The 26915-nt window shown below is 37.4% G+C and overlaps 1 protein-coding gene across 1 annotated transcript in view; it reads left to right on the top strand.

Moving 5' to 3' along the window:
- Positions 1–26915, top strand: part of ptprga (protein tyrosine phosphatase receptor type Ga) — a 321286-nt gene that overhangs the window by 247891 nt on the left and 46480 nt on the right. Inside the window, 3 exon segments of the mRNA XM_048172553.1 lie at positions 3564–3721; positions 12035–12227; positions 22324–22508. Of these exon segments, the coding sequence (XP_048028510.1) occupies positions 3564–3721; positions 12035–12227; positions 22324–22508 (536 nt within the window).

The raw sequence follows: 26915 nt of genomic DNA, 5'->3' as shown, positions 1-26915 counted from the left end.
ATTCACCCAGAAGTAAGTTGCTCAAAGGCAGGAACCACACCAAATTGTTGGGTTGTTTACCAAAAAGTGCAGAGATAAACTTTCTAATGTCTGTGATGACATCGCAATAAGCACATTAACATATGACCACCCACATTTACATTCGCATTAAAGGATTAGTTCACTTTCAAATTAAAATTTCCTGATAATTTACTCACCCCCATGTCATCCAAGATGTCCATGTCCGTCTTCAGTCGAAAAGAAATTAAGGTTTTTGATGAAAACATTCCTGGATTTTTCTCCTTATAGTGGACTTCAGCAGAACCCAAATGGTTGAAGGTCAAAATGACAGTTTCAGTGCAGCTTCAAAGGGCTTTAAACAATACCAGACGAGGAATAAGGGTCTTACCTAGCGAAACGGTCGGTCATTTTCTAAAAAAAAAAAGAAATAAAAATGCATATGCTTTTTAAACACAAATGCTCGCCTTGCAAGTGCTTCCGCCAGACCGCCTTCCATATTCTTCAAAAAGCTTACGCTGTATGTCCTACGCCTTCCCTATTCTACTTACAGAATTAACGCGGAGCCAATTCCATTTTTGCTTAATTTGAATACAGAAAGTGGTCTGGCGGAAGCTAGATATTTGACTTCATAACTGGTTTAAATATGCATTTTTTGGTTACACTTTATTTTACAGTGCTGTAGTTACATTGTAATTACTTAATAATTACTGACTACTATTAATTAACTATATGTACTTACTATAGAGTTACAGTTAGGAATAGGGTTTGGTGTAGGGTTAGTTACTTGTAATTATGCATAATTTAGTGTTATTACTATAGCAAGTACATGTAGTAACAATGGCACTGTAAAATAAAGTGTTACCGATTTTTTATTTTTATTTTTTATACAAATGCATCGCTTCACTTCAGAAAAAAGCTTGGGCTAATTTTCATTTGAAAGTGAACTAATCCTTTAAGGTCTATTTAGTTTTCAGTAACTTGCCCTGCCCTTATGAACGTCATTGTAAATTAAATTTTGGTACAATTTGATAGTTTTCACTCAGCAATCATAATAGAGGTCATTAAATATAAAAGTTTTAAAGGTACAGTAACACAAAAAAAGTCTGTTTAGCTCTGATGGTTAGAGAGAGGGCAGAAAAGGAGCAGGTAAAACTAAATGATTTTGTTTATGGTGCAAGAAACCTTGACTAATAGTATAAGTGCACTTACAATGCTACAAAAGTCTAGAATATGGCCTCTATTTGCTAAAGTTTTGTTACTCTACCCAAAAACTGGCATTATATGGACTCAAATAGATGGATTATTTTTCTACAAATCTTTGTTTGTGTTCATCTAAAGAAGGAAAGATGTATACGTCTGGGACGGCAAATGATAAAAGCGTACCCCTTTAAAGTAAACATAAAACGGCATTCACAATGATGGGGCTTGACTTTATCCATCAGAGATTGTGGCATAAAAGTGGCAAAAAATATCAAAATATCCTCACTGCTGTACAGGCTCTGCTCATTCTCCTAGTGTGAGTCAGCTGATGTAACCTCATGACGGACGTTTCGGCGGCGGGACTGCGTGTGGCGGAGAGAGTCCATGGCGTGCTGGGTTCAGACACGGATGTGTGACTGGAGTGTTTGCCCTGTGGCTGTGTGTGCGTGTGACAGAAAAGCGCTCCGTGGCATCCATTACCATGCCACTGAGGCACAGCAAAAGCTTCTCTCTCTCTAGTTCTACATTCCCAGTCCAACCTTCAGGGGATTACCATTCATTCAACCTTAACTTCAATATACACACAACACAAGGCATGTTAGCCTTCCCATTTACACACTAGCCACCCAGCTGCATATAAATGAGCGCATGCTTCTGTTTATTTTGCTCTCTCTTTCAGTGAGTGATAATGAGACGGCTATCAGATTGCAGTATCTCTAAACCCTGCTGTGATTGGTAGTGCCGTTGTGTGTTGAGCATTCTTGTTTGTCCCCTTGTGCCACACCAGTCGTCAAGTATTGTTTGCTCAACCGAGTATCACTTCTCTGGGGTGCATAAATGAAAACGAGAAATGAGGTCTATGTTTCACTACAGAATGTATTACAAGTCCATTAATTCAGTCTTCCAGGGATGTTTTGAAGTCTCCATTTGCCCGGCCATCGCCACACTGATTGTCAGTACAGAATCACACAAACTGCTCAGGCTTTACTATTATCAAATGTGCAGAATTCCTGCAAATATGTTTTTTTTCAAAATTGAATAACATTTGCATTCTAAGCTCCGCTGAGCAGGTTTCACAATGTTAGGTTTGGAATATGGGTCAGTGGGCTGGCGAGATACTTTATTCTTTGTGCGTCATCCTCGCTTCGCTTCAAACCAATCAGCTTTCTGCATCTGTTTATCTTGATTTCAGGCAATGTTTGTGCATTTGAAAATCAGAACAAGAAACACTCAAGTTGAAAGCGATTCTCGTTTTATCATGTCGCCAGGCCAGCCATATGTTGGGCAGGCATTGTTGGATGGAACTGATAAGCGTTTCAATCAGAGGAGGATTATGGGTAGAAATCTGCAGATTGCGTCCTCTCGAGGATCGAGTGGCTTTAAAATGCTAAACGCACAACTCATCCACAGCTTGAACGTTTAGTCTGGCCCATGTCCCCTTTTGGAAAAACAACAGACACAACAAGTGGAGAAAAACAATTCCAGGACAAAACAGAGATTAATCTCAAAGTTGCAGCTGCCCCATTTCGCTGTGTAAAAATAAATAAATAAATGGATAAGTTTCATAACCAGAGTTTTATACTTTCTAATGAAATTATGAGTAGTGTTTCCCATGCTAAGCTCACAGTCATGTTGCTGTGGGTGGTTGCTATACAGATTCTAAGCTATCCTAAGGGTTTTATTGTGTTTTTGCAACAATCTGATTGCTTATTAAAGTAATGGCATACCTCTATTGACTCAAACAATTGAATCTTATTAGTTGGTTCTTTTTAGCGTTGGTTCTTTGCCATCAAAAACATACAGTATAGTGAGACTGGTGTACGGTAGACATTAACTGATTCCTGAAAGAATGACTCTTGTGAGCTGTATATATATATATATATATATATATATATATAGTAAAGGCAAACCACACAGCAGGACCAGTGCAGTCCAACCACTTTCTGATTGAATGTCTCTTATGAGTCTGTTCTGTTTAGTGAATGAAAAACATAAAGTGTGACCAAGTGTAGACTGATTCCCGAAGAATGAATCTTATGAGCCAGTTCTTTATAGTGAATACAAACCATACAGCATGACAAGTGCAGTCCAACCAAATATCGAATGAATGACTCTTATGAGTAAATTCTTTTTAGTGAACGAAAAGCTGTGCGACCAGTATAGACTGATTCTTTTTTGGGAATCCAAACGGCACAGCATGACCAGTGCAGTCCAACCAATTCCCGAATGATTGACTCATTCCATTTGTACTCCCTCTAAAAGACTGTGAAAGTCTGCCTTTTGCCGCCTTTATACAATCACTACTAACCAACAAACTACTAAAATCCTTATGTTCTCAACATGTTTTGTTGTTGTTGTTTCAGAGAAAGAGACATTTCTAGAGCCCTTTGTGCTCCGAGACCTGTTGCCGTCTTCAATCGGGAGCTACTACCGTTACATCGGCTCTTTGACCACCCCACCCTGCAGTAAAGTGGTGGAGTGGATCGTCTTCAGTCGGCCTGTGTTCCTCTCCTACAAACAGGTGAGTCTTTGCCACACATATGAAGGTGTTTTGAAGTTAATCGTGCTTGTTGAAGTGTTTAAATAAACATTTATTTTAAGACATATACCGAATTATGCCAAACAAGTTGCATCTTTATTCAAAGCAAAGCTCAAAGTCACAATTCCCATAATACATGTTACAGATTTATTATACAGAGCTCATGTTTGGGACAAGAGCTAAACAATTTGAGAAATAAAAGTAAACTCTAGTGTGTATAATACCCGTTATTGTTCGAATGGTCCTTAAAAGACCTCAGATTTTCACCACAGTGACTCATGCCTCTCCATTAGTATGCAATGCCCAGCACCGCTTGTGCACATACATCCTGTCCTCCCTCTCGGCAATGCTTCTGAGCTCTGATTGATAAGAAATACTCTCAAACTGAGCTTTTACACTGTAATGTAACAAAACCAACCACCAAAAATGGGGCATCTTCATGCTATGTGAAGAGCTATGTGCAGGTCAGATGAGTTTACACCAAAGTGTAGAGGTAGGAGGCCTGGTTTTACAGCAGAAATCATCAGGATACTGTGGCGTGGTCTGGTCTCAAAATCACCACTGTTAGACTCAGATACCAAACAAAGAGAGCCGGGATAAGTGGGGACTGAAGTTTATGTACAGGCAGGGAACACAGTGGCTGTTCATAAAGGTTGTTCTCCGTCAGAAACCAATCCTTCTCTGGCCTCTCTGCGGCTTCTGATCTCACCGCATGAGGCTTTGCTCTCACATATAAAAGATCAAAGGATATCTGTATAATACTCATCCGGCCATGTAAGATTCCATGTTATTTCAAAGTCATTCCAAGATTTATAACCATATAGTGTAAGACTGTAATGATAAAATCAATATTTTAAAAAGAAATAGAAAGGCAGAGAACACATATTTAATCACACAAAAACGAGACTGTGATGAATGGAAGCACCAACGCTCCGTGTAAATCATTCGTGAGACCATTATTACGTAATTCGTAAATGGTTTTACACATTATTTACAGACTCTTTTGTTCTGCTCATGCATCTTAAATGGGGCTTGATTGTTGTGCATCTGATTGTTGAACGTTTCAAGTACTGAATATTCATAATTTTTGTCCACTTGAAATTCGTTGAAACCTATCAGTGCAGTAGACAAGAGGAAGACACATAGAACGCATGACCAAAACCTAAACCTGTGCACAATTGTAAAAAACATACAGTATGACAGTTGTATATGTTCGTACAATCCAAGTCATACAATATTGGAGTCGCATATGAATTATTCCAGTTGTCATTAGAGTTTGTTGGTCACGATGGTTGACTAATCCACTAATCGTTGGTGATATTGACTATTTTGTAGAGTTTTTTTTTTTTTTTTTACTGACAGTTCTTTAATTAGCATTCTGATAACATCTTGTGCTTTAGCTGGTTGTTAAAGTTTGCACAGCAGAACCCTCTGGGAAACATTGTGTTTTCAATTAATCACCTTTAAAGCATGTGCCACTAGTCATACACATTCAGACAAATGTCTATGATTGTCATGTCTTGCGCTGTTTTTAAGTGTGCATCCATGATATGTTTCTTGGTGGTAATTATATCAGGCTACAGTCAATTTTTAAAATTTGTTGTTTTCCACATGCTTATCATAGTTACACTTTTATATGTGCCTGAAGTGTAATGGAGGCCAACTAGTAACAGCTGTGCAAGTAAACCTCACTGCCCTGGCCTCGTGAGGCGCACTAACAACTGATACTAGAGGCTGTGGTCTTTGTTAGCAAGCCAGCCTCCCCATGCTTGTTCAAATCCCACTCAGAGCGGGTAGGACCACTCACATTGGTGCCGTGACCCAGATAGGAGTGAGGTTTAGGGGGGAAAGGCACTGATTTACTTCAAACGAAATCTAAGAACGAACTGATGTGACGTCATTTCGAACAAAATCAGGCCAAAACGAAGTTCATTCGTTGGGAGTTCGAAACGGCTTGCCAAAGCAAACTCTCAGGAAAAGTTAGCTTCAGCTGCGAAACACCTTCGTATTACCATTGGTCAGTGATGGTAACATAATAGGAGGTGTGCGCTGAGGCTCTACCTTCTTTCACACGGAACTCTTCTCTAACTCATTTCATCTGTTGAATCTGTCCAGGTAAGATCTCCGCAGGTGAACACATTGGATAGCCGCTTTATAGTAGAAAATGAAGTTGTGCTTCTGATGAAATGAGGCACTGACACTGTTTTTCATGTTTGATACTATAAAGCGGCTTGCTTTTAAGCAATCTATTGAATAAAATCCCATATATATAAACATATAAACAGTGGATCGCTCTTCACATATTTTAAACTTCGTTTTACCCCTAAACAAAGAACGAAAAAGAATATGCTATGAGTATATCGGGGCCTTAAGTGTTCTTTTGTGGCAATATAAAAGCCCATCAAAAATATATAACTTCAAAACATTGAATGTTAAATGCTGACAGAATGTTGAAAAATCATTTAGATTCAAAGTAAAACCAGGGTAGTGGACAAAAATCTTAAAGTTTAAACCATTTCTGATGCATTATGAAGGCATTTGCATGACTTTACATAGTCAAATCATTGTGTACAATCACTGTACAATCTGCTCAGTCATAGCCCAGATTTTGTCAGATGTGTGAGTCACCATCAGTATCCAAATGTTCTGAGCCCGTCAGAGCAAAACTGCAGGAAGTGATACGTGTACAGATCACAGCTCACCGAGCGTTTAACAGGAAGACACAATCCCTTCCTTGGAGCTGTAAACGCTGCCCACAGAAGCTTTCTGCTCTCATTTGACACCTTTTAAAGTTTTTTTTTTTTGTTCCCTTTCGTCTCTGGGTGATTTTGTTTAAAAGGAAACACTGCTGAGGCAGATATAAGTGAGTCTATGGAGGAAGACAGTTGTCCTTCACTCCCCATTTTTCTTGCTGCTTTGTTCTTCATCAAAGCAGGAAGTAGGTCACGGAGACTGACAGACGGAGCTCTGGGGCGCTTTAAGAGCCGATCGATGCTCAGCCAGTCTACTGCATTTGCAACATCTGGAGCATAGGTGGACATCACACACACACACACATCTTGCCATTTGCCCCAAGAATGCCCTGTTGCTGTGGTTAGCCATAAGGGATTACTCAACCATCAGACTCCAACATGTCTTTTGAGCAGTGACGCACACACACAGATGTGTGACCCAGAACGGCCCTGTTGCTGTGATTTCCCACCAGGGATTACTTAACCTTCATACCCATGATGCACAGTCATTTTATAAACACACACACACACAAACACATCTGTCTCGGATTACTGCAGCGCTAAGAATTGTACACAATAAGAGACATGCTTTTGTAGCCGATGCCCAATCCTGGTAAGCTGTTTAGAAGCAAGGTTTTGCTGTACGAGGGATTAATTGATGAGGATTTATGATCAGGAGATTATTCGAGAGCACCATATTGATGCAGCGGGTTTCGGTGTGGATCCCTAAAGCGCAGGAAATGATGTCACAGATCAGATTTGGTTGGATATTGGAGAGGTACAGCGTGCGGGAATGCTTGTGAGGGTTTTCATATTCAGATATGTGACAGAGCACGCTTGCGTACTCGTTTGAATTCAGTTTCATTTGAATTCTGAAACAGATAATAAAACAGACACAGATGCTCACCCTTACGAAAAAGAACTTTATTCAAGTGTGCTATTAGCATACTTCATAATAAGAAAGTATACTTTCAGTCTACTTTTTATATACTTATCAGAAATATACTTTATGTACTTCTGAGAAATGTATTTAAATTGCACAAGTATACTTCTTATACTGACAGAAAAGTCTAAGTATATTTGGCCTTTTGATCGAGATATACTTAAAAATATAATTAATTGTTCTAAGTATACTTGGCTTGTAGTTGTGTTTAATCTTTTGATTTAGTAGCCATTTTCACATAGTTTTACATACTGTTCTTATAAACGTACATTGTTTGAAAATATTGATTTATAAAGAAAATGGATATATTCCTAATTCTGAGTATCTGAATTTATGTGTAGGCTAGTCCACTGGTAGTGTACATAGGAATTTACTTCAAATCTACTTCACTCTTTCCTCTACATTAACTGAATTTTCAGGCTATACAGGAGGGGGCACTGTTACGCATTTTCTGAAAGAGTACATAATCTCTGGATCAAAATGCAGGAGAAGAAGAAGCTGAAACAAGCGATAGAAGATTACTCACGCAAATCATCAAACATTAAACAGCATATAAATCAAAACTGCCAAACGTTACTGAATGAGGACTATGAAGCTTTGGGGTGTTGATGGACTCGATCTACTCCATCTGTGTTTGATCATCATTCCTGAATCCCATCCGGACATAGTCTTTGACAAAAATGCAATTTTATCAGCTTTTCGTTTAAAATGTTATCTCTTTTTTAATAAAACTTACCTCACATTTAAGTGTTGATAAAAAAGGAATTCATGAAGCTAGAATAAAATGTTTTTAAAATGGAAAGAGTTAAAGTACAGTTAAAGGTATTTCAAGTATAAAATATAATACCTAAATAGGAACATAGCAGTATACTTAAAGTGCAAAAATAATATATAAAAAGTAAACTATAAGTGTGTTATGTTCACTTAAAGAAAACTTATAAGCATACTTGCACTAAACTAGTAGTTTACTGAGAGTATATTTCAAAGTGTACTAAAAATGTACTACTAGTATTAAAATAGTAAACTACTAGTATACTTATTCATATAGGTTCACTTGTAGTACAGATGCAGTAAAAATGAGAAAGGTAGCTGTAAACTAGTTGTGTACTTAAAGTTTACTACTGTTACACTTATAGTTGTAACGATCACCGTCTGTTCCTGTCACTCCCCGGACTACACTTCCCACAATTCTCCCTGTCAGTCACATGTTCACTTCACACCAATCACCTGTTGCCACATCCACCCTAGCACACCACACTGATTACCACACCCAGCTGCAGCTCATTAACAGGACTATAAAGGACTTCCAAACACACCACCTCACCGCGAAGTATTGTTTAACTGTTGTTGCAATTTCTGAGCGTTTCTATCCTGTCTGCCTGCTTGTTATCGTTCCTGCCTGTTTCTTGTTTTTGACCCGTTGCTGCCTGTCCTGATCCTTGCCTCGTATACTGTTCTGTGAGTGATATCTGCCTGCCTTTTGACCTACCGCCTGTACCCTGACTACGACCCTGCCTGTCTTTTGCTGCTTCCGTTTGTTCCTGATTGACTCTGCCTGTACGACCATTCTCACTGTAAATAAAACGCTGCACTTGGATCTCCAGCCTGAGTCTCCATTCGTAACAATAGTACACTTAAACGTATACTTCAGTTGGGCCAATTTAGTCCCAAGCGGTATTAAAATAGTACATTTGCAAGTTTACTATTAGTACATTGATACTAGTATACAAACCCGATTCCAAAAAAGTTGGGACACTGTACAAATTGTGAATAAAAAAGGAATGCAATAATTTACAAATCTCATAAACTTATATTTTATTCACAATAGAATATAGATAACATATCAAATGTTGAAAGTGAGACAGAAAAGTTAAATGTACATATAAGGAACAGCTGGAGGACCAATATAATAACTTATTAGGTCAATTGGCAACATGATTGGGTATAAAAAGAGCCTCTCAGAGTGGCAGTGTCTCTCAGAAGTCAAGATGGGCAGAGGATCACCAATTCCCCCAATGCTGCGGTGAAAAATAGTGGAGCAATATCAGAAAGGAGTTTCTCTGAGAAAAATTGCAAAGAGTTTGAAGTTATCATCATCTACAGTGCATAATATCATCCAAAGATTCAGAGAATCTGGAACAATCTCTGTGCGTAAGGGTCAAGCCGGAAAACCATACTGGATGCCCGTGATCTTCGGGCCCTTAGACGGCACTGCATCACATACAGGAATGCTACTGTAATGGAAATCACAACATGGGCTCAGGAATACTTCCAGAAAACATTGTCGGTGAACAACAATCCACTGTGACATTCGCCGTTGCCGGCTAAAACTCTATAGGTCAAAAAAGAAGCCATATCTAAACATGATCCAGAAGCGCAGGCGTTTTCTCTGGGCCAAGGCTCATTTAAAATGGACTGTGGCAAAGTGGAAAACTGTTCTGTGGTCAGACGAATCAAAATTTGAAGTTCTTTTTGGAAAACTGGGAGGCCATGTGATCCGGACTAAAGAGGACAAGGACAACCCAAGTTGTTATCAGCGCTCAGTTCAGAAGCCTGCATCTCTGATGGTATGGGGTTCTGATGGTGTGGCATGGGCAGCTTACACATCTGGAAAGGCACCATCAATGCTGAAAGGTATATCCAAGTTCTAGAACAACATATGCTCCCATCCAGACGTCGTCTCTTTCAGGGAAGACCTTGCATTTTCCAACATGACAATGCCAGACCACATACTGCATCAATTACAACATCATGGCTGCGTAGAAGAAGGATCCGGGTACTGAAATGGCCAGCCTGCAGTCCTGATCTTTCACCCATAGAAAACAGTTGAGCAACTAGAAGCCTGTATTAGACAAGAATGAGACAACATTCCTATTCCTAAACTTGAGCAACTTGTCTCCTCAGTCCCCAGACGTTTGCAGACTGTTATAAAAAGAAGAGGGGATGCCACACAGTGGTAAACATGGCCTTGTCCCAACTTTTTTGAGATGTGTTGATGCCATGAAATTTAAAATCAACTTATTTTTCCCTTAAAATGCTACATTTTCTCAGTTTAAACATTTGATATGTCATCTATGTTGTATTCTGAATAAAGTATTGAAAATTGAAACTTCCACATCATTGCATTCTGTTTTTATTCACAATTTGTACAGTGTCCCAACTTTTTTGGAATCGGGTTTGTACTAACAACATAAAGTATTCTTAAAAAAAAATACTTGAAATTATTTAAGTATACTTGATAAAATGAACTTGAAGTATACTTCTTTTTCGTAAGGGCAGACTGTTTTTGTGTCACACATTTTCTTTTCTGTCTGCATTTTCACACTCATATGTTTACCTAACTATATATGATGACATACCATAAACCTCTGTTGTTTTTATATAAAGCTAATTATAATTAAAACTAGGAGTATGGATCAATTAAACATTTTGATCAAATGAATTACATGATATGCTTATTAATTAAGCTAATTTATTGCATACATCAGTGTTTACTGATATTACTATTCTAAATATACAATATTCATATAAAATATAATTATATATTTACTCATAATATATATTTTATTATTAGAAATCAAATATTTATGTTATATGTTAACAGAAATATACTACAAAGTTTAGGTCAGTAAGATTTTTTTAAATTTTAAGATGCATTTATTTGATCAAAAATAAAGTAAAAAACAGAACAAAGGAACATTTGACAAATGAAAACAAACTGAAACAAACTGAAAGTCGGGGGGGGGCATTATTGATGAATAGAAATATTTTGTAACATTATAATTGTCCTTACTGTTGTTTTTGAGCAATGTCTCCTTGAAAAATAAAAGTATGGACGGACGGACGGACTAAAAAACATTTTGCGACATTTTTGCGGATGTCGGCACAGACAGAAGGCTTTCTAATTTTATGTCATCTTCCCTGAGCATTCCACTATGTGAGTATTTGCATAAAATGAGTTGCCTGGAATGAAGAAAGTGATCAGCATGATTGATATTCAAAATGGTAAGCAAGGGCTGCTTTGTTTACGGTTTGGATATCTGCTGTCCTTGTTTTCTCTTTTTGAATGATGAACATAGAAAATTGATACCTGCTGATATAGACAGTTATTTCCTTGCACACAGACGCGCAGAATGCATGTTCAAGTTGGCAGTCCCCTGCGTCCCTTTTGGTGTGTTCAAGCACAGCTTTTTGGCTGAGACGCAGTTGACGCAAGGTTGTCACTGCTACTTCATTGACGTCAGCTTGGTGTGTCACATCCTTTATAGCGTGTTTTAATTTGAAGTGATCCATCAAATGACTTCAGATTCCACAGGATTTAGGATAATGTAAAAAGGACCATGTGTGGTTTCGGCTTTCTGAACGTTCAGTGTTTTTAGAAAGCAAGAGAGGAAAGGAGGCAGAAGGTTAGTGAGGCATGGCAGAGGCAAAAATAAGACAGACAGTCGGTCATGTTTTTGGTCTTTGATCAGCCTGTGAGCTAAAATAACATTCCTCTGAGTCACTAGTTTGGAAGGAGGGAAAAAGAGACTCCAGGCATCCTGGGAGATGACTTACTTAAAAAATAAGAGACAGATATGAAAACACACTAAATTCTCTCTCTCTCTCTTTCTCTCACAGCTGGAGGCGTTCTACTCCATCTTCACCACAGAACAGCAGGATCATGTTAAATCCGTTGAATACCTGCGTAACAACTTCCGCCCACTCCAGAGTCTGGACAACCGAGAGGTCTTCAAATCCGCAGTCAAAGATGCTTGGCTGCCTGACTTGACTGACAGCCTGGGGAACCCGTACGGCACAGAGGCTTCCAAAGGTGGGCGGGCTCTCCTGACAGCTGATTGTGGCTGTCTTTTGGCAGCTTCTACTAAACCAGATGTTTGTATATCATGGCTTTGCGTTGCATATACTGTATTCATAAGCTTTAGACTCTTTTAGATACAAATTTAGATTCAAATAAATTTTCCTCATTAGTGCTTACTCATAATGCATCGCATAACACGAGAGCAAACGCGTGCGCATCAGTGTCTGCGAGCGAGTGTGTGTAATGAGAGTGAGTCGGTGGCATATGGTGCCTGTCTTCTGCTATTGTGTCATTAGACGCTTTGTCTTTACTTGCCTATTTTCTCGCTCATTTCTCTGCTCCGCGTGGCAGCCGCACTCGCAGGAAATGCACAGGGCTGCAGCTTTTCAAGGACACGCTGTTTTTCTCAGCTCTGTCTATATGCCACAGATCTGCTTCACACGCTCTACCTCTCCTGGTGTCCAAAACACAGCTGCTTTGGTCCACAAATGATTGGACCATTTGATTTTATATACCTTCGTTTGGCTTCTGTTGTTTTTTTTATTAAATTAAATAAACAAATTACATAGAATATTACATTAATATGTATAAATATGTTTGTACAAATATGATTATGAAATTGTTAGATTTCATAATCATAGTAGATTTCTCTAATACAGATGAGATTTTTTAAATTTTTTAAGTTATTTGCATGCTTTTCATGTTGGAAATTAAATTACAGTTAAATTAAATTAATATGTACAAATATGATTGTACAAAGTATTAATATGAATTTATACTATTTAATTATTGTAAATTTAAAAAAAAGAAAGATATTGGCATGCTTTGCATAAATTTAAATTAATTCTAAATTAAATAAATATTTTTGTACATATGTTAATGTGAAGTTGTTATACTATTTAATTATTGTATATTTGTATTGATCTCAGTTTTCCTTCATGTAATAAATATTTAATATACACAGTATATATAGAAATGTATATCATATACTTGCATAATTGCATAATTACACAGTATTTAGTTTTTCTGCTAAATGTTTTAATATATATAAAGTCCCCCTGAAATCAAATTTTTTTTAGCTTTTAGTAAGAATATGTTAGCCTTAAGGTTATGAATAAGCTGGTTTGTTCTAAAACAATGACAATATTTGCGTTTTGGAGATAGCATTCAAAGCATTCAAAACGTACAGTCTCTCCCTTCCGCTAAAATGGATCACAGAATTTCATGACATCACCGCGCACTTCAGCTTCTCATCAAATCTTCTGTCCAATCAAATGCTCTCTAGAATCTGAAGTCCCTCCTCCTCCTACACTATAAACAGACGCTGAAGCTGCGGCTTAAAGGAACACTCCACTTTTTTTCAAAATAGGCTAATTTTCCAGCTCCCCTAGAGTAAAAAATGTGAGTTTTACCGTTTTCGAATCCATTTAGCCAATCTCCGGGTCTGGCGGTACCACTTTTAGCAGCAGGCGCAATTGTATTACGCAGTGGCTGTGACCCCCTGCTTGCACAGGGAGCGTGCCTTGCCAAATGTCTCTCACAAATGGAGACATTTGTATTTTCAAAAAAAGTTGAGTGTTCCTTTAAATCGGTCATTTGTTCACACATTTACTAGTTTCTATATGTTGAATGGCGCATAGTGAACAATATAGAGGATAGGGAATGATTCAGATTCAAATATGCTTTCCATTGACACAAATTAAGTTTTCGCATTAACGTCACGTGAACTGCCGCAGCACAAGCACGGTCTGCTCCGGTCCAGAGACACGAGAGCACAGAGCAGAGTGAATTCTAATTCTAATGCTATATTTTAAAGCAATATGGAGAAGAAACAGTTAGAGATTATGAGGAAAATTGGGTTTTATGAGCTCAGTGGCTCTGGCTGAGCTGTGATCTAGGCGAAACACTGTTGGTTATTTTGAAAAACGGGGAGGAGCTTCGAGATATATCCCACCCTCTCTTCCTGTTTCATTGGAAATTACATCAACAGAGTGAATAAAGCTGTGCGTTCCAAGACACTTCAGTGGACCTTTAAGATCACAAATGATTGAATCTATTGACAGCTTAACTCTGTTTATTGCTTACATAAGTTTTTTTTGTTGTTGTTGTTGTTGTTTTTGACTGGTATTTTAAGCTTACATTTTATATCCCACACGGTGTTGAGAAAAACACCAGGACTTTCTTATTACCCCTTTCTGTCACCGTTTACCATGTACACATCCCGCTTTTTTGCTGCCTAGCAACCTTGTAAAGTCACTTTTCATGACGGTATGTGAACCACTTTTCATGTGGAGATCACAGCTGCACTTGACGCTTGTGTTGAGAAGAGCATTGAAGCCTTGCCATGGGTCATGTGACGGAACCTAACATACTAACTAGCATCCTTACTGCCATTTTTACATATCTTTTGAAGCTGTTTTCTTCGTGGGAACATTTGATCTACACATGGATTGGCAAACAGAATTAAGTACACACACCCACCCCTACTACCTCTCAATACAGACAAAGATTGTTTACCACATATACACAAAACATTCATCCTACACACTCGTTTTCTGTACTGTGCTGAGCAGAATATCTTCAGGGCCTTAACAGATATTGATTGGCATTAGCATTGTACCGCGGTAGTTCCTTTCATTTACAGTTCTCTCACATGTTCATAAAATCTTGCCTGGTGATCCATGGTCCAAGCACAATCCCCAATTCCCAACGGCTCTAATACAGATCACAGTACACAAATTACAGGTCAGAAAGACCACACCATCCTCATCAGCCTGTTCAGGATAAAGAGACGACATCTACATGCGGTCAGACTGTGTTCCTTAGAGGAGAGAAAGATGGAGACAAATACTACATTTCGCTACCTTGGAATTATAAGGTTCTATCTGCATTCTGAGCAGTTTTGAGATTTTGAGCTTCAAAGTTTCTGCATTCAGTTCGACTGTGTAGATAGAACCTTTTTTTGATTTCTGAATAAAAAGTCCCAAAAGTACACAACATAAAAAACATCACATAATGTATATAAGTTGTCACAGAATAAGAATATGTGAACTCAGTTTTGACAAAAATGTCAGATAGAACCTTATAATATCAAGGTGACGATTTGTCATTTCCTATAAAGCTGTAATTTTGTCATATATTGTGTAAAATGTGAAAATATCATGTAATTGCTAGCAATACAATTAGCATTAGCAAGGACTTTTATTCTACAAAGGCATTTTATTCTCTTTTTATTCTATCGTCACTTCCAATATACCATTTCTTTTTGTGGTGGAAATTGCTGTGTATTTTTTTCATAGATGGCATTTTAAAGCAACAATTCCACAATTTGACCCTTCGCAAAGACCCGCCCCCCTTAGTTACTGTTGCTTTGTCCGACAAGACATGGCGCTGTCACACCACACGCAGTGAAAAATACATGGCGGAGCAAAGAGGACACTGACAGCACGTGGACAGACAAGACAGAGCAGGTTACTTATGATATTAAACAAAGTCCCAGCTTTCAAATTATGTAATTTTTTAAGAAATTCAAACAATAAAAACTGTTTTGTAGCTCTTTAATGTGTCGTGACAGATTGCTGTAGCGCCTCAGCTCAAGCGGCTCGTGAACCGATCATCTCTTCCTAGTAGATCATTTATAGCATCAAATAAACATGAATGAACATGAGAATGAATGTTGTTTAAAACGCGGAAAGACGCAATTACACACCATTTTTCAAGTTCAAATCTACTGAGGTTAATCTTCTAACTCCTGACTGCTTTGTCGGACAAAATGGTGGATTCTGCGTTATGATTGGTTAGATCGCTTGTCCCGGCGAAGGGTCAATTCAAACCACAAATCTTCTGTAAAAAAAAAAAATCCATTAAATTTACTGTAAAAAAAAAAAAAAAAAAAAAAAAAAAAACGGCAGCAGTGGTTACCAGAAATTTACCATAAAAAATATGGTAGCAACGTTTTAGGTTTTACAGAATTAACAGAGTTATTTCAACGAAAATACATCAAATGTGAAGTGTCATGCAGGGAATTCTGGAAATGTCATTTACATTTTTTCACTGTAAATTATAAAATGACTTGTGTGTAATGTCTTTTGTCACTTCCAAAAACTGTAAATTTAATTGTATTTTACTGTAAAATTACATTAAATGTACAGTAAAATCTATTACAGTTTTTCAACGTATACAGTATGGAATCTTTTACAGTCTTTTACCATTAAAATCACAATCACTTTTTTCAGTGTATCCACTGTTGCTCTGTTAATATACAATGTCAACAAAGCCTAAGGACCAGTAGTTGAAGAAACAGAAGAGCTGACCACCCACACTCTCCATTAATCTCTCTGTGTAGCCAGCTTGTTGACGTGGCTCCAGATAGCTCCAGGTGATTTGGATTGCCAGAATTGCACCGAAACTCCTAAACATCTGCCCAGATTCCAGAGCCTTTGAATCAGAAATATAATTAAGTTGGGTGCTTGGAAATAATACTGTAATACGAAGAAAGAAACACTTCTCTTATCGCTCCCTGGTTATGCGTTTAATTTCAGCTCTGTGCAAAATTGATTGTGACGCCGTCCGCTGTTGTTCGAAGAATAAAAAGGGAACAGAAAGGATAGAATAAGGGGGGAAAGAATGAAAGGGTGGAGTAATAGTGTGATAGAGGCTGAAAACAGAAGCATATCAATGGTGCCTGCAGGCTGGAGCTGAACTTTTTGTCAGCTTCGATTAATTCAAAACACACGCACGGATCATAGCTGAACTTTCCCTCGCAGTAGGCGAAACAGCCGAATCGGTTTTATCAGCAGTCCAAAATATAGTACAGACTGTGACCAATCCCAGCACCAATCCCCACCTGTGTAGGAAATGCGTCAATTGATTGTTTTTTTTTTTTTTTTTTTTTTTCTTTCTTTGTTAAACATTCAGTATTTCAAACTAAATTAGACTTAATCTGAGCTGTTCTTGGCTGGCTAATGCTAACACATTTACACTCTTAAAAATAAAGGTTTTTTATTGGCATTGATGGTTTCATGAAGAACCTGTAACATCCATGGAAAATTGTCCATCCACAAAAGGTTCTTTATAGTGGAAAATGGTTCTTTAGATTATTAAAGTGTTCTTCACAATAAAAAGTTATTTGGGGAACCAAAAATGGTTCTTCTGCATCGCTGAAAAAAAAAAAAAAAAAAAAAAAAAAATCCAATCCTTTTTGTCCAGCCAATGGTAGCGTTTTCTTTTTCAGGTGAACTGTTCCTTTAAACTGGTCTTGTGTGTCAACTTGTTCGAAACAGCCACTCAAGGTTAACGGAGTGTTTGCACTTTCTCTCTCTCTAATTTGACTTCTGCTCTCACCTTTTCTCCTTTCCTGCTATATCCCTCCATTAATCTCACTCTCCATGGTCAACAAGCCGGAGGGCCAAAGATGGCCTTTTTATTAAACGATTCTCTGTGCATCTCATAAGAGACCTGCACTCTCACGCAGTAACCTCTGTGACTGTGTTTCTGAGTGGGGCGAGAGAGTAGGAATGGGTTATATACTGTAGTGCTGCACAGACACACGGATGGAGAAAATGTTGTGATCAGGCTTTTCTTGTGCTGATTTCTTGAAATTTTGTGTAAAATATTTAAATCCGTCATTATACAATTTACCAAAATATATAACAAAAATACATGAAAATGTATTTTAAAATAAAATACCAAATACTTAATTTTAAGTGTATCAAAATAAACTACAAAATACAGCAGCCACACCATGTATCAAAATAAAATACTGTATTTTTGTATTTTAAAAATACTAAAAAATACTTTTACAAGGGAGCATGAAATTTCTTCACAAACATTCCATCAATTTGGCTATTTGATCGATCCCTTCACCATTACACTGACTCAGTTGATTAAGTAAACAATGTTTGATAGCAACAGCTTTTGTCTGCCTGAGTCAATCAATAACATGTGCAACCAGTTAAAGGCACAATATGTACAATAGGATTTTTGGATTAAAATATCCAAAAACCACTAGAACAATGTTATATATTTTGTTGACTTGTGTACTTACATTATCCCAAATGTTTCCAAGAATGTTTAAATCCAGAGAAATATGCAATTTTAACCAGGACACAGGCTGTGTCTGTGTGTCGCCTATCAATTACATCATACCCGCGTTACCCTCGATTTCCGGTTTTATTTTGTAGAAACCATGGAAACACCAAAGACGCTTTATATTCCTCATCTGTCTAATAAAACATATTATATGTTTTATTAGACAGATGAGGAACTCTTTGGATTCATTCATTGACTGAAAACTAATCATGTTATATAGCACATCAGGGTCTCATAGCAGCCGCCAAGTGAACGTACAGAGGGGCATTATAAACAACTTTCAACATACATATGTATCTAATATGATAAACAGCGCTGTGTAACCCCACATACGCTAGACCAAAAAAAGCAAAAGCAGCGACTGCGTAATAATAAATGTTCCGCTGCTCTCGAGACGTGGGTCGCTTTTGTCTCTCATTAGCAGTCTCTCCAGCGGTCTCGTTCAGCTCCAACATCACTCGCCCTGCTCTGCTTCATACTACAGTAACATTAATAATCTCATCCATGAACATGATTTCTGCCTGAGTCCCATCCCAATTTTTTTCCACTGGCTGTAGACGTGAAGACAACACCTCCCATGATTCCACAAAATCAAGGATAAGCAACCGAATAAGCGACCTCTAGCGGCGAAAATTGACATATTGTGGCTTTAACAGATAAAATATTGACATATCCCTGTGATCTCCCAGATGAAGGTTAGTTTTAAAGTAACCAACAGTTTAATGTTTAACAGTTTGCAAATGACTTATAATTGTATCCTAATTTAGTTACTTGGTGTTTGGTAATGAAGGGCCTACTTTGCATCAGCAACACCGACTCAATGACAAACAAGTCATTCATAAGAAGACAACTGGTGGCTCCTGTATTCATAGCAACTAGTTTCTAACTAATTAATCAATTGATTGTTAATTATAAATATAGGGGGCTGCTGCTCGGTACAATAGTTTTCAAGAACATTATGTAAATTGGTAAACTATTTAGCCAAGGCTACTAAAATGAACACCAAATCTTAACATCTGTTCTGAACAAGTCTGGGGAAACCACTGAGTAAGCACCAATCAGAGGTTGCATTTTTATGAAGTCATCATGTAGACTTACAAAGGATTTTACAGTATTTTAAAACTACAAAAATACAAAGCCATTTTCATCAACCCTATCAAATACAAATTACAAAATACTATTTTGTATTTGAAATACATGTATCATAAATACTGCCCATCCTTGAACACAATTATACAAAGGGGATAATGTGTAAAACCCTGAGAATGACTAGTATTCCAGTTTGGAAATCTGCAGTTTTGTCAAGGTGTGATAAATGATGTCATACATCAGTCAGATCCATGTTCTTGCTATCAGTGGTAGTTGACCATTGATCAATGGTGTGACAAGATTAAAATCTTGTGAGAATGTAATGAGATTTCTTGTCGAAGTGAAAAGCTGTCTCGCGATATTGCCATGACTGAGTGTGAGAGTGAAATTAGGATAGAATGTGCCTACGTTTACATTACGCCTCCACTGTCGTTTTGCTTTTAATAGAAATAAAAACCATTTCATTCAGTTGGATAAAGGTCGCTTCAGTTCCATCCAGCTCATCCAACACAAGCAGCAGAGTCGTACATAGTGCAGCAGGAATCAGAGTTCACTGATCACATGACAAGAGTAAGTGACGAGATGACTGACAAGACCATGGCGGAGGATTCGTTGCACAACAGAGCCTAAGCGTCTGATAAATGTCTTATCTTGTAGAATGCACGCTCAGCACCGCCGCTCCCTATTCACAGAGTACACGTGATTGCAACATCGAAAGTGAAAGTAAAACGCGAGCGTGCGTTTTAACGCAATTTCAACGTCACGCATTTTGAAAGCGGCTCATTGATGCATGCAAATATTTCCCAATATGAAAGCTATCTTAGGCTGGGCTGTGTAGTTGTAACCATCTCTTAGCTCTTTTAATACTTGAAGAAAAATATGGTGTCTATTTGCACTTTGAATATTAAAATAGTATTGATTATGGTTGCATTTATTGTTTGCACTTAAGGCTAAGAAATAACTGTGTTATTCATTTTTATTTATACTGTTTTTATTTCTATGATGAATTTGTGGAAAGGAGCTCAGTTAGGAGGTCAAAAGCTCTATATGAAATCATACAGGAGAGAAGCCAGTCAGCTGAGTTAGTGGCAAAACCTTTTACAGTGCTTGAGTATTGTTGTCTTTTACTGCATATGATAATTCATACACAGAAAGGAGAACTGAAAGATGATTAGTTAAAACACTTCAAATGCACCTGCAGAGTATTTTTCTAGTCACGTATTTCGTCATTCAGGATTTCTTAAAAATACTGTGTAAAAATCTCGTCTTGTGTCTCGTCTCATTAACTGTCTTGTCACACCCCTAGTGTTTAGCATATTTAAACTTTTCTATGTTCTATGCTCCTGTTCAGTGATAAATGGATGTACATTGCTGCTAAATCCCAAAGTATACTTAGATTTTTACGTGTAAGCTAGGATTTGAGTGTTGTGCATACTTTGTACGTTCAGCTCGCACATGCACATTGAATTGTTTGCACTATTTGGTTTTTTTACAAGGTGGCAGCACTGGCCCAGCCCGTTGTTTCACAGTTGAAATGGAAGAGACAGAACTATAATAAAATACTGGAGACGCAACAACAATTGATGCCAATGTTGATGAGCATGTGTGAGTGGGTTAAAAGATACTGGACTCTAGTTTTAATGAGTACAAAGACATTTTTATCAGTCATTACTACTGAAGCGAAATAGTGCAGACATTGGACAAAGATGAAACTTTCTTGGGTGCGTGTGTCATGCATGCTAGCAAACGGTATTCTTTGGAAGGCTATGCATTCAAGTGCTGATGGCCAGACACTCTTGTACTTTCATTTAGTAGCTGAAAAGGTTACAGGAAATAGTTCCTGCAATGTTGGTGATTTAAAGGCCTGTTCACACCAACACGAACATTCGGTGTGAAAATTAGATGCAAAAATTTGAGTCAGAAACAAACAGTGGTGCAGTACTTTGTGTACCGGAGTATGTTTGTGTAAGTAGGAAAGCACTATGCAGGTTGAAGGACTTTTTTTTTTTTTTTTTACACATTGTTTGCATTTATGGTTATAATTCATTATGGTTTACATTTTAGGTCTATGAATTAAAAAAAAAACAGAAAAAAAAAAAACTGTTCAATGAGTTATTAATAATACCACCTGGACACCTTGTGCATACTGTATTCGATATACCATGATTTGAGACCCACTGATTTTAATCTTGAATACCAATTAGGATGAATAGCATGCAAATTGGTATGTTTATGACCTTTTGAACATAATTCTCCTATAAACTCTTACCAGAGCAGGCTGTTGAAATGTCTGTGAAGTCTTATTTAAAGGACAAGCGTCCATCCTTAAAGGTCAAAGTCATGTTTGTGTGCTATAATCACCAATGCATGCCATCTGTGTGAAAGTCAGTCTTTTTGCAGTATGATTACGACTGTAGTCACTATTACTTCTCTCATGATTAGAGCTAATAGAGGCTTCTGCGAGAGGAGTGATGGTAGAATTAGTTTAATTAGCATTGTTTTGGATGTAATGGCTCCCCTGTGGCTGTGGGAGGGAGTGATTTGAGCGTGCGGAGGTGTGCGCTTGTCTGTGTTGCAAATGTGTGCATGCATTTTAGGAAAACCAGAACTAAAGAAAATTTAGGGCTTCTTCTGTCAGATTTCTCTACGAATAGAAGCTCACCCCTACGCGCGCTGTTAGCCGCCAGAAACTGTGGCACGTTCGGTGATTAAACACCTTCTGCTGGGGAGATTAACAGCAACTTGGATGCTGCTGGTGTTTACAGAGGGCATGACACAATTCAGGACACGTGAAAGCCAAGTATATGTAGTCGGTAGTGTAACAGAGCCATCTAGTGGCTGTGGGATCTAAGGGCACCAGTGGAGCTCAAGGTTAGAGTGGTGGCAAAGAGCTAAACACACACTTTTGTTCTTTTCGTCTTTCACGCAGCATGCAGCAGTGCCCCGATCAACATGAACGTCCAGCACACTAACAAGACTGCATTAGTCGTCCGATGGTCCCGCCCGGAGATCACCTACGATCCGCCTATCATCAGCTACCTCATTTCCTACAGCTGGACCAGAAACGATGAGTCATACGAGGAGACGTACGTCAAAGGGAGTGATCAGAAACTGGTGAGGAGTTGAATGTTTTTGTGTGTGTAATGGTCATTCACAATATCTCACAATAATCCCTACAAAATATAATTTATTCATTAAGATGCACTTTAAAGAAAACATGGAATAGCATACAATAGCAACACAAAGTGTTAGTTCACCCAAAAATGAAAATAATGTCATTTATTACTCACCCGTTAATTAAAATTAAGATATTTTTGATGAAATCCAATGAATTCCAGCGAGGCCTGCATAGCCAGCAATGACACTTCCTTTCTCAAGATCCGTTAATGCACTAAAAACATATTTAAATCAGTTCATGTGAGTACAGTGGTTCAATATTAATATTATAAAGCGACAAGAATATTTTTTGTGCACCAAAAAAAAAAAAAAATAGTCACTTATATAGTGATGGCCATTTTCAAAACACTCCTTCAGGAAGCTTCGGAGCGTTATGAATCTTTTGTGTCGAATCAGCGGTTCGGAGTGCCAAAGTCACGTGATTCCAGCAGTTTGGCGGTTTGACACGTGATCATGATTGAATCAAAAAGATTCAACGCTCCGAAGCATCATGAAGCAGTGTTTTGAAATCAGCAAATCATTATATAAGGCTTTCTGTTTTTTTGGGGGCACAAAAAATATTCTTGTCGCTTTATATTGATAAGAAATTGTTTGCTTTTTTTGTTTGTATTGGTTATCTATACCACAATATCTCCCAAAAATGATCAAATACCCTGCTTATACTTTAGAGACAGCATGATATAGCTTTGCTTCCATAAAGCAACATATTTCCTATTTAAACTGAATATTTAGTGGAAAACAATATTGTTTAGGGATTCTGTGTGCTTTTTTTTCATCTATACCACAATATCTCACACTAAACCCATCAAATGATTAAATAAGCATCGTTAATGTGACATACTTCCTAGTTAAACTGAATTTTCAGAAAGGAATAATATAGGATTATACTTTCCTAATATACAGTACAGTCCAAAAGTTTGGAACCACTAAGATTTTTAATGTTTTTAAAAGAAGTTTCGTCTGCTCACCAAGGCTACATTTATTTAATTAAAAATACAGTAAAAAACAGTAATATTGTGAAATATTATTACAATTTAAAATAACTGTGTACTATTTAAATATATTTGACAAAGTAATTTATTCCTGTGATGCAAAGCTGAATTTTCAGCATCGTTACTCCAGTCTTCAGTGTCACATGATCCTTCAGAAATCATTCTAATATGCTGATCTGCTGCTCAAGAAACATTTAATGTGTACAATTGTACAAAATATTTGTGTACAATATTTTTTTTCAGGATTATTTGATGAATAGAAAGTTCAAAAGAACAGTGTTTATCTGAAATCTAATCTTTTGTAACATTATAAATGTCTTTACTGCCACTTTTGATTGATTTAATGCATCCTTGCTGAATAAAAGTATTCATTTCTTTCATTTCTTTTCAAAAAAATAAAAATAAAAATTCTTTTGAACGGTAGTGTATAATGCTACAGAAGCTTTGTATTTCAGATAAATGCTGTTCTTTTGAACTTTCTATTCATCAAGGAATCCTGAAAAAAAAAGTACACAACTGTTTTCAACATTGAAAATAATCATAAATGTTTCTTGAGCAGCAAATCAGCATATTAGAATGATTTCTGAAGGATCATGTGACACTGAAGACTGGAGTAACGATGCTGAAAATTCAGCTTTGCATCACAGGAATAAATTACTTTGTCAAATATATTTAAATAGTACACAGTTATTTTAAATTGTAATAATATTTCACAATATTACTGTTTTTTACTGTATTTTTAATTAAATAAATGTAGCCTTGGTGAGCAGACGAAACTTCTTTTAAAAACATTAAAAATCTTAGTGGTTCCAAACTTTTGGACTGTACTGTATGTTCGTTCAATTTTAATACATTTTTCTAATTTATTTAAAAGGTAAATATTGTTCACTTTGATTTCAATCATCATTTCAGGTTTCATATTTGTGGCAGACTGTTTTTGGAAAACAGACTGGCTGTTAAAGTCTGGAATGTGAGGATGTTGATATTATGTCCGTAAACCCTCAGCTCATCGATAATATCCAGTAATCTCTCCTCCGCTAGAGCCCACAGATCCATGTTTGCAGAAGCGCAGTGAGTGTGACTGTGAATAAAGGCTGTATTTTAGGTCGTCAGCAGGGGGCCGCAGTGGTAGACGCTGACCTTGAGGCCCACCATTTGAAAATACTAATGCACTAAAACTGTTTAAGAGGTAGAGATGTATTTTTGTCTCATTTCTCTTGACTTTCTATCAAGCACACTCAGTGGGGTGTGAAATTTATAACAGGCTGAGATTTCTGATTCTCTAGTCCGTAGGGGGTTGCGAGGCGACAAAACAGTAGAAAGAAGTCATTTTTGTTCTCAAACATTTCAGTGTGCAATTTGAAAATTGCATTGCATCCCATTACGGAACATCATCAGAGCCGCCCCATTCCCTCCTTTCCCAAATTCCTCTTTTTTCCTTGTTCCTCCCTCTTCCTTTTCTTTTAAGTTCTTCATTTCCATTTTTATTTCCTCTCTCGTCCCAAGATGCTGCTATCTGGGTCAAATTAGCGGCCGACTTGATTTTTGAGGGACTGCTTCCCAGATCAATAGAGAAACAGATTTTACTCCTTTTCATTTATAATAACCCAACACCATCGATAATATTTGAGTCGGGGTCCTTTACGGAATGAACTCGCATGAATCAGAAAGGTGTTGGCGTGGAGAGGAACTGACGCCATTTACTTAGCGCGAGATTTACAAATCCCTCAAGCCCACGGCACTTTTCAGCAGACCCCGGGGAGGTGAAGTGAGTTATGATAATGGCTATTGCTCATACACTTAGAATTGTATTGAATCTCCATTTCTTAGAGATGAAATGAGGCTGCCTGCGTGTGGTTCAAACAGGCACCAATGAAGGAAACGTAGTTAAAACGGTCACATACCTGACTGCCGAAGTAGATTTGTTTGTCAAGTGTGCTGAAGCCCTAGTTTACATATGCACTGCCAAATTCTTTTTTTAAATATTTTGACTAATGTGTTTCAGCTACCAATAAGAGTGAAGTACTCCTAGCTCCTTTGAACTCATTTTAAAATATTTAAATTGAGCTCTTTTCTTTTAGGCCAGTAAGCACCCTGGGATTAAAAATACAGTCTTTATTCATTGTCACACTTCAAACAGTTGTTCAGTTTTTGTGCACTTACAGTTTCAGCGGAGCTGATTTATTATCTTGTCCTTCATTGTACACATAATTTGTTTAAGATTAAAAGCACAATCTGTAAGATTTTTTAGTTAAAATATCCAAAAACCACTAGAACAGTGTTATATATTTGGTTGACTTGTGTACTTAAATTATCCTAGATGTTCCCAAGAATGTTTAAATCCAGAGAAATAAACGATTTTAACCAGGACATGGACCGTGTGTTGCCTATCAATGACATCATACCCGTGTTATCCTCGATTTCCGGTTTTATTTTGTAGAAACCATGGAAACACCAAAGACGCTTTAATATATTGTGTGTTTTAATAGACAAGGGAACAACTGTTTGGATGCATTTATAGACAGAAAACTACTTGTTATATAGCTCAACACGTTTAGTCTTATTGTTTGAATCTCGTTTTCTTGATTATATTAATATGATATCCTAATATCGATTTAGCGATTTTGTGCAACAAGTGTCTCACAGCAGCCGCCGAGCGAACGCTCAGAGTAACGTTATAACATCATTTTCAACACACTCAAATGTAACTAATACGATAAACAGCGCTGTGTTTCCCCACATATGCTTGACCGGAAGAAGCAGAAGCGGCGACTGCGGCATAATAAAAGTCCCTCGTTCAGCTCCCACAGCACTCGGCTCGCTCCGCTTCATACTACATTAACGTTAATAATCTCATCCATGAACATGATTTCTTTTCCACCGGCTGTGAGGTGAACACAACACCTCCCATGATTCCATGCTCAGTCTCGGTATCATTAAGCTACGCCTTTGTTTCGAATATGTGACCTCTAGTGGCGAAAAATTACATATTGTGCCTTTAAGTATCATGTTTTTGAAAGAAGCCTCTTCTGCTCACCAAGGCTGCATTTATTTGATAAAAATACAGTAAAAAAAATGTGAAATATTATTAAAATTTAAAATACCTATCTTTTTTAATATATTTTAACATTGAATTTATTCCTGTGATGGTAAAGTTGAATTTTCAGAATCATTAATCCAGTCTTCAGGGTCACATGATCCTTTAGTAATCATACAGTAATCATAATCATTACATCACTAATATTTGCTGCTCGAGAAACATTTCTTATGTAACATTATCAGTTAATAATCAGTTATACAGCTTTCACTATACACAGTGTTTTTGGATCGCTCAGACAAACTAAGAAAGTGG

Source organism: Megalobrama amblycephala, linkage group LG21 (assembly GCF_018812025.1).
Source record: "Megalobrama amblycephala isolate DHTTF-2021 linkage group LG21, ASM1881202v1, whole genome shotgun sequence".
Lineage (NCBI taxonomy): Eukaryota > Metazoa > Chordata > Actinopteri > Cypriniformes > Xenocyprididae > Megalobrama > Megalobrama amblycephala.
This window is presented reverse-complemented; position numbering and strand designations above follow the sequence as displayed.